The sequence below is a fragment of the Leptinotarsa decemlineata genome, unplaced genomic scaffold (genome assembly GCF_025532065.1).
Source record: "Leptinotarsa decemlineata unplaced genomic scaffold, Ldec_3_MD MMD2_tig00003335_RagTag_RagTag, whole genome shotgun sequence".
Lineage (NCBI taxonomy): Eukaryota > Metazoa > Arthropoda > Insecta > Coleoptera > Chrysomelidae > Leptinotarsa > Leptinotarsa decemlineata.
Window position 1 is genome coordinate 4,936,673 of NW_027412587.1, and position 12,404 is coordinate 4,949,076.

General features: G+C 34.5%; 1 protein-coding gene across 7 annotated transcripts in view; it reads left to right on the plus strand.

Moving 5' to 3' along the window:
* Positions 1–12,404, plus strand: part of Ctl2 (Choline transporter-like 2) — a 76,004-nt gene that overhangs the window by 46,021 nt on the left and 17,579 nt on the right. For all 7 annotated transcript variants that reach the window (XM_074177992.1, XM_074177989.1, XM_074177990.1 and 4 more), the window contains 3 exons: positions 2,501–2,623; positions 9,257–9,420; positions 10,973–11,111. In XM_074177992.1, coding sequence (XP_074034093.1) covers positions 2,501–2,623; positions 9,257–9,420; positions 10,973–11,111 — 426 coding nt within the window. The remainder of the gene's footprint in view (positions 1–2,500; positions 2,624–9,256; positions 9,421–10,972; positions 11,112–12,404) is intronic.

The following is a 12,404-nucleotide window of genomic DNA, read 5'->3' on the forward strand; positions in this document are numbered from 1 at the left end:
CATCAAGTTTTACACCGGTACTGTTGCGTACAGTCAGTAAGTCTCTCTATTCACCAAGAGAGAAGACTATTGTTTTGAACGTTCACGATGCTCTGGTTTCTCAGAATACCACAAACACTGTTCAGAACATAATCAAGTGTTGTGCCAACATGACGAGCGTAGGGGAGTCAACAATATATAGGTTCCTATCAGAAAGAAAAAAAAAGGTATAGCTAACCCAAATACAAACGAATACTTAAAGAGGGGGAGAAAACCTATTGAAATTGATGAATTTGCCAAAAATGGTATTCGAAGGAAAATTCACGAATTTTTTTACAAAAAAGAAATACCCAACTTAAACAAAATTTTACAAGAAGTTAGAGACGACCCGGATTTGCCTCATGTCGGACGAACCAAATTGTGGCAAGTTTTAAAAGAATTAAATTTCTGGTGGGAGAAATCAGACCGAAAATCACTTTTGATTGACCGGGAAGAGATAATATGTTGGAGAAGAAAGTATCTAAGATCTATACGAAAATTTCGGGCTGAAGGAAGGCCAATTTACTATCAGGACGAAACGTGGGTAAACGCAGGTCATACTCTCACAAAAATTTGGACAGATAAAAATATATCAAGCTCCAGGCAAGCCTTTATGGAAGGTTGGTCTACTGGTATTTCCCCACCCTCTGGTAAAGGCAGTAGATTAATAGTTTCTCACATTGGCAGTGAAAAAGGATTTGCTAAGCATGGTTTGTTGGAATTTGAATCCAAAAGCACAAAAGACTATCACGAGGAGATGACAGCTGATGTTTTCGAAGAGTATTTTGAGCAGATGATTGAACATATACCACCAAACTCAATTATAGTATTAGATAATGCACCTTATCATTCACGACTAGTTGAAAGACTTCCAACGACTCCGTGGAAGAAACAGGATATCATTGACTGGCTGCGGAATAAGTCCCTGCCTTACGAAGATGGAATGGTTAAAGCAGAACTTTTAAAAATTGCCCGGCAACACAAATCTAAGTTCAAGAAATACGTAGTTGACAAAATGGCGGAAAGACGAAACATCACAGTCCTTAGACTTCTACCCTACCACTGCGAATTAAATCCAATTGAACTCATTTGGGCACAAATGAAAAGCTATGTGGCTAGAAAAAATACGTCATATAAAATACAAACTGTACGTGAATTGTTATATGAGTCTTTACAACATATTACAGAACAAAATTGGCGAGATGCACTAAGACATGCAATAGAAGAAGAACTAAAAATGTGGGATCTTGACAATATAATTGATGCGACTGTAGAGACACAACCGCTAATTATTAACCTGCAAGACGACTTGGATTCCGAAGATGATCCTGTTTATTTTGAATTTGAATAGTTTTGTAAGTAATCGTAGTTTATATCATTTAAAAATAGGTATAATTTAAATAAATGTATCTTTTACAAATTGCAAGTAACTTATTATTTTTGAATAAAATAAAGAAATTTTTTTAAAATAAAAATACAGTTTACAGTTCCTACAGTTTAAGAATATTAATATATTTATTTATTTAAAGTAACTAATGTTTTAATCATATACTCTACGACACTGGTCACTCATTTCCACTCAAAATACCTACATAATCGGATTAAAAGTTTTATAGCTGTATTGTATTTCTTCAGATACAAGGTGGGTCAGTCGAAAACATCTTAAACTGCCAGTTTTAGTTTGGTTTTTGTTATTATATCATATTAGCTGTCCTCTCTGTATTTCAGTTCTCTAATGAGGGTCAAACTTGCAGTGAGCTATCAACAAATTATGAACGGACTATAGGTAATCGTCAGATTATGAGACAGCATATCTAGAACATAAAGATGAACCGTATATATCTTAATCTGACGCGTTTGAGTATTTCAAAATGGCGATTTTTTTTGCACATTATAATGAAGGCCGCGAGTTTGCGTCAGATCAACATCGTCAGATTATTGAATGAGATCTTTTTTTTTTACTTTACATACAACCACCCGCATCATGCAAATGATCAGATTGACATACGAACATTATTAAAAATACATAGGACATTGATGCTATCAATATCTGACGCGCTCGAGTATGTTCATGCAACAGTATTTTTTTACATATTTAAAAATCTATAGCCGCTTGCTCCACCGATGAAAAGATATATATTATATAACATTTTTTTCTTCTTATAATCTAAGCTTTGCAACCTAATATGTCTCTATGACGCTCGAGTAAATCCCCATTTTGCATCGTGGGCTCCCCTCCTATTAATTTCATGTTATTTATTGCTATACTTGAAGTTTTATTTGATTCTCCAAAAGTTATCTTCAATTTTCCTGCTAGGAAACAAATAACTCCTAACTTGTCTGAAATAACTTTGTCTGCTTTAAATTCATGGTCATGTCGATTCTATGTTTACTTTGTCTAGAATTATTAGCATACTTAACGTAATGAAACCAAAATTAACAATACAAAAAATGTAATTTTAACAAAGTGATTTTGTTTCAGGTGAACCACTTCAACATGATCCCGATTTTCGAGGACCCCTGAAGAGGAGATCATGCACGGATGTCATTTGTTTATTGTTTTTTCTTCTTTTTATAGCAACATGGATTGGTATTGGACTGTATGGTGAGCAAATTTGGTTACAATCATAAAACTCACTTTAGGCAGGTATTGTCAAATTAAAAATAGTTTGGAAATTGCGGCAATACGTATTTGAGAATCTGATCCAAATAATACTGCAAACATTTATTAGTTTTCATTGAAAAGAGTTAGGTTGCTTTGTAACTCATCACAGAGATTCAACAAAAACGTGATAATCTGTTGAAAATCTGTTATTTTCTCAATACGATCCATCCCGAACTCTTTCAAAAACACCAGGATCACTTACGAGACATACCATTCAAATTGAATGTCTGCAGCCGTTTGTAGTGATCGGAATGTTGTTAATAGGTACCAACGGAATTGTTGGATTTTTTATTACTTAGTCCTGATGTTATACTTGGACCCAATCCTTCTTATCCTTTCCAATAATCCTCTGATGTATGGAAGTACAAGTACTGGTTGTGGCGGCTTCTCCTTCCTGTGGAGCTCTTGCTGTCTTCTAGCTAAAGCCTGTTCTACCATCACTCTGGAGTAACCATTTCGTTGAAGGTCATTTTTGATGATGCCTAATTCCTTTTCGAGACCTTCCTTTGTATTACAGAGCCCAAAAGCAACAAAGCAAGAAAAGCACGGTCTAATAGAGTCTTGATAATTCCTCTCTTAATCAATTGATGGTGGTTGGCTTTCTGGTTCAGATACTGTCCTGTGTGAGTGGGTTTTCGATATACAGATGTTTCCCATTTAGTGTCGGTCCTCTTTACCCAATACGTCTAAGAAAGACAATTCGTTGTTGACTTTCTTCTCCATTGTGAAAGTGATGGAAGGACTTCCGTTGTTGATGTGCTTCAGAAAACTGTAGCTCTGCATTCCCATGGTTCCATATTAGGAAGGTGTCGTCTACGTATCTCAACCAGACTCGGGGCTTCTTGTGGGCTTCTTCAATGGCCAGATTTTCAAACCACTCCATATATATATATATATATATATATATATATATATATATATATATATATATATATATATATATATATATATATATATATATATATATATATATTGGCTATAACCGGTGAAAGTGACGATCCCATTGGCAGTCCCTCATTTTGCGTAAATAATTCGTCCTTCAGTTGGAAGTAGCAGTTTCGTACACAGCATCCTAGTTATTCCATGATTACTTATCAGACTGATATTGGTTTTTCAGTTATTTTCTATAAAAACTTGCCGATTCATAATGAAACACTTGCTACATGGCTCTTTTCCAATATTAAAAGAAGATTTCACTCGGAACAAAAATACCAGCTTTTGGGTCGACTGGAGTGTTTGAAAACAACACCAGGGCGAAATAAAAAAATCATTTAAATTCACTACTTTGCTCTGTCCATTCAGATCTATCGTGAGAAAAGATAATGCTGAAATTGGGTATTAGTGATTTGAAAAATAAAGCTCACATTAACATACACTTGGAAATACCTTGGTACTTCCCTCGACAGGAAGCTAACATGGATCTCTCACCTACAGAGTAGAGCAAAAAGAGCATATGAGGCTTATGAGCAATGTCGAAGACAGTGATACGCACATAGGGTCTTTCATCCCGTGTGGTCACCTGGATCTTCACTGTAATAAAAATATTTATGTTAACGTACGGAGCCATTGCATGGGGACCGAAAGTTCTACAAGCAACGGCCATCCTAAAATCGTATCAAATACAGCGATTGGCTTGTTTAAACATCACAAGCGTCATGAGAACAACACCAACCGCGGCAATGGAATTAATTACTGGTTTCACCCCTCTGGATCTGTACGTTAAGGAGGTTGCGTTAATGGCCATGTTACGATTACAAAATACAAATAATACAGAACACAGAGGAAGTTGCTACAAATGTAATACGCATATATACAGACGGCTCAAAAACCAAAGAAGGCTCAGTATGTGGAGTTTACTCCAGATCACTAAGCCTAAGGATTAAGTGGGGAATTGAAAAAAACCAGCGTGGTTCAAACAGAACTGGCTGGTATCTCAATCGCCACAAAAGAAATAACCAGGAAAGGAATTTCCGGCAAAAACATGGCAATCTGCACTGATAGTAGACAAGCTCTATTAGCCTTGAACAGACAACGTGTTACCTCAGGGCTATTACTAGAGTGCCACCAAGATTTAGCCAAAGCCTTAGTAGATAATAACATTATCCTGATGACTTCGACAATTGCGGAACTAGCCCATACGTCACACACATGCTCAATCCCTAAAGAGATGAGATGGAATCAAAGGATGCAGTCTGGGAAGCTGGCGCCGAAGAAATATCTGGCGATGATCAGAAAAAACCTACGCTTAACAGTAGGATTTCTGACTGGCCACTGTCAACTAAGGAAACACCTCCATAAAATGGGGCTAATGGACACACCTCTATGCAGGATGTCTGAACAGGAGGATGAAACTGTCAGGCATGTCTTATGCGAGTGTCCTGAGTTATCGTCAATAGAAGAGTGTGTGTTCGGCGAGTCTTGGCCTACACCTGCCGATATAAAAAAGATGTCTCCTAGTGACCTGTCCACCTTCCTGGAACGGAAAGAATTGATGATGACCTAGGGGGACAACTCCTCGGGAGGATGTACAATGGGGTACATGTGGCCTAAGTGCTGTGGGCCTACACCCACCCTCCCTACTTTTACAGAATATACACTTCAATAATTCACCACAATACTGTTTTTACTGCAAAGCATCTAAACTTAACAATCATCTCCGCAGTGAACTTAGGACTAACATTCTCTTAGATTAAAAAAAAACATTGTTTCATTAGGAAATGGCATTATTTTTCTTTCTACGCTTTCTACTTTCTATGCTAGTTTGGTTATCTCTGAAATCAGGGTTGGAAGAAATGATAAAAAAATCAAATATATTACTTTTTTAATAAATTCTGATGTAACTTTGGTAACTTTCAATTATCTATTTTGTTTGGCGATATAAATTAAGTTGAATTTATTGATTCTGAAGTCTGATTGGAAACTATAAAATAGATAGTTGTGAAATGTATTAAATTAAATTATTTAAAATAGTTTTTATTTTGTTCTCCTGACAAGAAAAATCCTCTTTCAGATTGACTTGGTTTGGATTGGTCGGAAAAACCGCGTGACTTGTATCAACGCGAAACAGTCTGAGCTTATAAAATAAAAGTAGGGTGGATTAGTTTCAAAATTCATCGAGTATTTTTCCGTAAATGGTGACTACAGTGGTATAGTTATGTCAGTCTTATTCTAATAGTGATCTGTTGAGAAGTGTTTGGGTTTATATTAAATGTTTCAAATGGTGATTAAAGTCATGATTCAAATCAGGCCAATCTGGTCTGAAACTGAACATAATTCTCAATTTCAGTAAGTGGCTTTTAGGTGCAATACTGTTTGATATTTGCATTTTTCAATGTAATTAGTTAGTCGAGGAAGTAGTTTTCTGTTGTATTTTTATTGGTGACGAATGAAGCCAGTATACCATTATTATAAAAAAATTGATAACCTATAACCCTTCAAACCTACTGTAACTTGACCTCTAAACCCACGGCTTTGATCGTACCCCGCCGAAGGATTTGAAGGTTGAAAATATGCTCAAAACATGTCATTACGTACTTTCATCGTGACACGAGTAGATTAAACTCATCTGTGACATAAAGTCCTTATCTTCTGAATGATATATAAGTTGTTGTTTCGAAAGTACTTTTTTCTTTCGTGTAATTCAATGTTGTTTTCCCGTTTGTATATGAAAGTAACTTATTTGCAAGATATACAAATCTTTGTGAAGGAGTTATTGTGAAATTAATTGCTTTCTTTGGACGTTTCCCACAATCTATAATGAAATATCTCCTACAAATATACCCCTTTCAATTCAGATGCTCAAAAGATTCCCCCCGAATATATTATTTTAATTATCAACTATGAGAAATAGGCCACGTTTCGTTTTCATTTGCCCCACCCTGTATATGAGAACTTAAACAATGAAAAAGTTGTAAGTTTCCTCACTCAATTCTACGAAATTTGTTGTTTAACTGGGTGATTTTCAATATGCCTGATTCCGTGGGGAGTGAATTCTCACCCGTAACTTTTTTTTTATTATCACATCACACAAATCAGTAGGAAGTAACTATGACCGCATAACCATCGATCATTCATATTTTGGTTAGGTTTAGGTTATTTTATGCAATAAAAAAATTAAATCATGAACAAAAACGTTTGATCTTAAAATACCGAAAATATAATAATAATACCATTCAATTTATTCAATTCAAAATTCGTTGTTGATTGTTGTTCGTTATTGATTGATTTTATTTCACGCATCATAGTTGTATAATCGATCCCTTAAAATTCGTATTGAATTCTCCCATATGATAATCTTTAGGAGTCCTGTGGATTTAGAGAGACGTCAAACCCTTCAATTTGAAACACATATTATTGGACTGTGAAGAAATAACTAGTCTGCCAAATTGGTTGTAGATTGTAGAATGACGTTACTTAGCTAACCAAAATCGGTTGAGAATAAGTGCTTCAAAATTCAGTTGCAGAGTTTGACCCGAACTGACATTACACCCAAAACAGTAAACTGAATAAAAGCTTATAATGTAGGCAATAAAAATACTTGTTTCCAATCAAACAGTTTCAAAACCAGTAATAACTTTTTTCTCGAATAAACATTTTTCCTACTTGTCATTACATCATTAGGTAAGTAGTCATCATAAATCGGAAAAGTCTAGGGATATTTTTAAAAATGGCAATATTTTTTTTAAGATCGCTTTAGAGAAAAAAAAGTTGACGGGTAATTATTAAACGAATGTAACTTACAACAAAATTTATTAAATGGTCAAAAATACTGAGTGCGCATATAAGCAAAACTAAAAAAAAATATGGCTCTTCTTTGGCACCCCAAAAAAAAATCATAATACAAAAAAAATTGGAATCAGTACAAAGTATGGCCTCCACGCTGGTTTATTACGGCCCTACATCTATCGTGCATCGACAAAATGAGATTGTCAATGTCTTGTTGAGGTACATTTGCCCATTCAGCGATTAAAAGCTCTCTCAATTGAAACGTTGTGTGAATGTTCCCCATATGCGGAGTAATTCTTCGTTGAAGCATGTCCCACACATGCTCGATGGGATTCAGGTCCGGTGATTGTGCTGGCCATTCAGTCACTAGACGCGCGACATGTGGACGAGCATTATCGTGCATTATATGGAAGTTTTCATTAACAGCAGAGATACTGTCGAGCTGTGAGGGAGCGATTTGGAAAAACGAGATCGGTTCTGCCGCCGATCATGATTCCGCCCCATAGCATTAATGTACCACCTCTGTATGTGTGGACTTGCTGGACGTGTCTCAAACGTTCATTATTTCCAGGTCGTCTCCACAGTCTTACTCGACGAGAATCTGGATGAAATCCAAATCTGGATTCGTCTGTAAACAAAACTGTGGCCCAATCATTTGCATCCCAGTTTTGATGTTCTTGACACCATTCTAATCTTCTACCGCGCTTGCCTCTCGACAAAGGTGAACATCTAAGTGGCCTTCTGTTGTGAAGATCTGCTTCATGCAGTCGATTTCTGACAGTATCACGACCAATGGTTACCTGGTGCGTCTGCTGCAACACGTTAACCAATTAGGTGATGTGATAGTCGGTTGTCTTCTTGCAGTTAAGACTAAAAATCGGTCTTGAACTGCAGTTGTAGCGCGTCATGGCCCTGGATGTTGTTCGGCTGGACTGCCAGTTTCACGGAAACGCCGCCACAATCGACTGATAACAATTTGGGAGACCCCCAAACGAAGAGCTACATCATTTTGTCTCATGCCACCTTGAAGAAGCCCTACAGCTCTATTCATCTCAGCCAATGGTAAGTGATGGCGTTCCATGTTAAAGCACAATATTTACAGTTTAATTGCTGAGCAAGAACTGCATAGAATGTACAAACTCGACACTTTCAGATTATTCATTTTAGCCAAAAATCTACAGTTTGTAAAAAACTTGATAAAAGATTAGTTACCGTTTTTGCAGGCTTTGTTCAACCCATAGGGTGGTCGAGTGTACCAATTTAATCAAAATTAAACGACCTCATGCATTTATTTTTATGATATTTAGTATGTTATAAAAATATCCCTAGACTTTTCCGATGTGCGTATTTTACTTCCACATACAAATACAAAATTAATCAAATATTTAAACCATTGATTTTCTCGACATATATAAATGAAAACTATAAGGAATAGTTAATTTTGGAAAACTTCCTTAATCGTGAGATGTCTCTAAAATGATAATATAGTTTATTGAGCGCTTATATTTTTTAAAGATTATTTGATAAATATTGTAGATATGGAGAATAACAAGATATCATTTATTGCGATTGCATTTGAAAATAATGATTCATCAAACCTGTAAATATATTATTTGTTTTCGTAGTTGTAATTATACGAGTGAATAAATGGTCATCAGATACTCATTCACTGCTGTCCACTCTGGATCTTCATTTCGACAAATATAATTTTTTAATATAGGATTGGATTGGTAAATTCAATATGTTCAGTTAGGCTACTCCTTATGATTGAAATGATAGGTTGCAATCCCTCAGAATTTCTATTAAGTTATTATGTTCATTATTATTATACTTTTCGTTATTTTGTAGCGATAATTAATGGAGATCCCAGCACGCTGTTGGTGCCCAAGGATACGAGAGGCCAAAGATGTGGCAAAGACTCTGGTGTTGAAGATAAACCTTACCTTCTCTTCCAGGACATCACCAAATGTGTTAGACCTACTATTCCTTTCACTAGGTGTGATACGGAACAGGTAATTTCAACTATATCAAAGAGGCCAGTTAAGAATTAAGAAACTACCTTTCTCAATAAATCACACACACACACATATATATATATATATATATATATATATATATATATATATATATATATATATATATATATATATATATATATATATATATTTATATACCAATATATATTAATGATGAAACAAATACATTGTTCATTCGAATTTTTTTTTGCATTATGTTAATTGAAAAAAATCATGATTTTTAAAAACATTTCTTTGTTGCTAAAAAATGCGTTTGTTAATTAACAATCGTTTTTTGCAACTAAATATTAAAATTAAGGAACCGTTTTTTTGTAAATCATAAATTCTATTTTTCTTTAAGGTTTTGAAAAAACTTTTTTTATTCTTTTTTTAATTGTTTATTTAAAAAAAATTGTTATAAACATTTTTTTTTCAATACTTTGTTCTATAATAAAAGTAACTATGTGTTTTTTTAAATTCATTCTATTTTTTATAAAACTTTTAATATTATGATACCTTGATACTTGTCTTTTTCATTCGCTCCTTCGCTTTTATAATTATAATAACTTTCAAACTATTGCAGTTATGATAAACATGCTTCAAGTCTTTTTTGTTCATTATGAATTCATTAACAATTTAAGCCTTTTACTAAAGGTTTTTGGTAAAACTGTAGTGAAAATCACACAATAAAGTGCTTTTAGAATATGTTATTTATGGATTTTCATCAAGTATCGGCCGATTCCATCAATATATAAAGGCAACGTTCTTTGGTTAACATTATGTCATAGTGATTTCTGGTCCATTCAATCAATATTAATTACTATTTCCTACAAAGGAATCATTTTAAATTCACCATCAATTGTTACAAAAGAAAATACACCGGTCTTTCAATACTTACCTAGAATAAGTATTGCAATGTTTGGGGTACAAACTGAATAGGAAAAAGTGCTGTAGAATAATTCAATGTTCATATAAAAATTAATGTGTCTAAAGTATTTTTTCTCTCCTGTGATTCAATGTTCATATGAAAGTACCTAGTTATTGTTTCGAGATATTTTTTTCTTCTAGTTCGAGAATCACTTTTTCTTATTCAGTTTATACTCCAAACATATATGAAAGAGTTATGATACATCATATTGTGTAACATTCCTATGAATGATATCTGATTAAATACCATTACGAATGTTTAGAGTACAAACTGAATGGGAAAAAGTCATTTAAGATAATTCAATGTTCACATGAAAGGAGCGGTTCCGAAAGTAGTTTTCTTTTCGTGTAATTTATTGTTCATGTGATAGTAGTTGTTTTGGGAGGGCTTCTTCTTCTAGTGTGTATCTGAATGTAATATATATGCATGATCTAAATATCTATGTAAAAAGTTTATATTTCGAATTTAATTATTTACTTCCTTCCCACATTTTTTGTATAAAGATGGAGAAGTAGATTCATAAATAGTGATGAAGCTGAGAAAACGATGGTTCTTATTTTGTTATCCCATTGAAAATTAGATATTGTAAGGAAAACCGTAACATTATTTTATCGTTTCCAGGTTTGCGTGAAGAAGTGTCCTGATGTTTTTTATGTTTACCCAGTTGATCATAGCAGTCTAAATGAAAGTATAACGCAGTTTTGTGCCAAATATGAGGGTGTCGATACTTGTCCACCCTGGTTACTGCCAAGCAAATCATGTGAGTAGCATCAATCCTTCTTATTATATATTATGTTGGTCGTATTAGCTTCTGGGAAACTCTTGATTGACGATATCGATAAAATAATTTTTTCATGGAGAATCAATTATTATTATGAGTTAAAAACATACAGTTAATGACTTGAACATAAATTTAATCAAAATATAGTCCGTTATATTTCTATAAGTGCCAAATGCACATGTCACATATATTGTATACAGGGTGCTCCTTAAACACATGCTAATATTTAAGAAGGTAATTCTTAGACCCATTTTAAGGTAAAAACGTCCTATGGACGTATGTCCTAAACGCCTTAACTTTTGAGATACAGGGTGGCAAAGTTTTCAAAAATAATCAGTTTTTTAATAATAACTGAGATAATTTTGTAGACATCTTTGGCATATTTGGTACATATGTTCCATGCCTCAAGGCGCATTTTCTGATGTACAATTTTCTTAATTTTCTCTGCCAGTGGCGTACGTACGAGTTTTGAAATGTATATTTTTGGCGAAAAAAATACTACGCTACTGCTTTATCTTGAATTAAAAATTATTTTCAAAATCTCCATACATTTTTGAGCACATTTGATTTGCTGGGTTTTCTTTGCCTTGCCGACGGTAATGCAACAGAAGCCAGGCGCATTTATCAGGAAAGATATCCTAATCGTGCCTTACCAGATAGCCGAACCTTTTCAAATATTCATCGTCGACTTGGGGAAACTGGTAGTTTCAAGAAAGGGACTCCGGAAGGTAGACCTCGTGTAGTAAGAACTCCTGAAATTGAGGAAGCGGTGCTGCAAGAAATCGAGGAACATCCTGAGACGAGTACGAGGAAGATCGCTAGAACTCTGAATATTTTTCATCAAATTGTTTGGTGTATTTTGGTTGATTTTTTGTTATACCCATACCATATTTCAAGAGTGCAGGCATTACTCCCCAGAGATTTTCCACAGCGTGTAAACTTCAGTCAGTGGTATCTACAAAGTATTGCACTAAATCCGCAGTTTGAGACACAAATTTTGTTCACAGACGAAGCAAATTTTTCTCGGAATGCCATTCAAAATTTCCATAACAATCATGTGTGGGCTGAAGAAAATCCCCATGCAATAACCGAAACCCATTTCCAACACCAATTTTCGGTTAATGTATGGGCAGGAATTATAAGTGATCATCTAATAGGCCCATTTTTTCTACCAGGACGCCTTGATGGTCGTTCTTATTTACACTTTCTCGAAGAAGACTTACCTGGGTTATCGGAAGATGTGCCACTTGCGTTAAGGAATCGAATATGGTA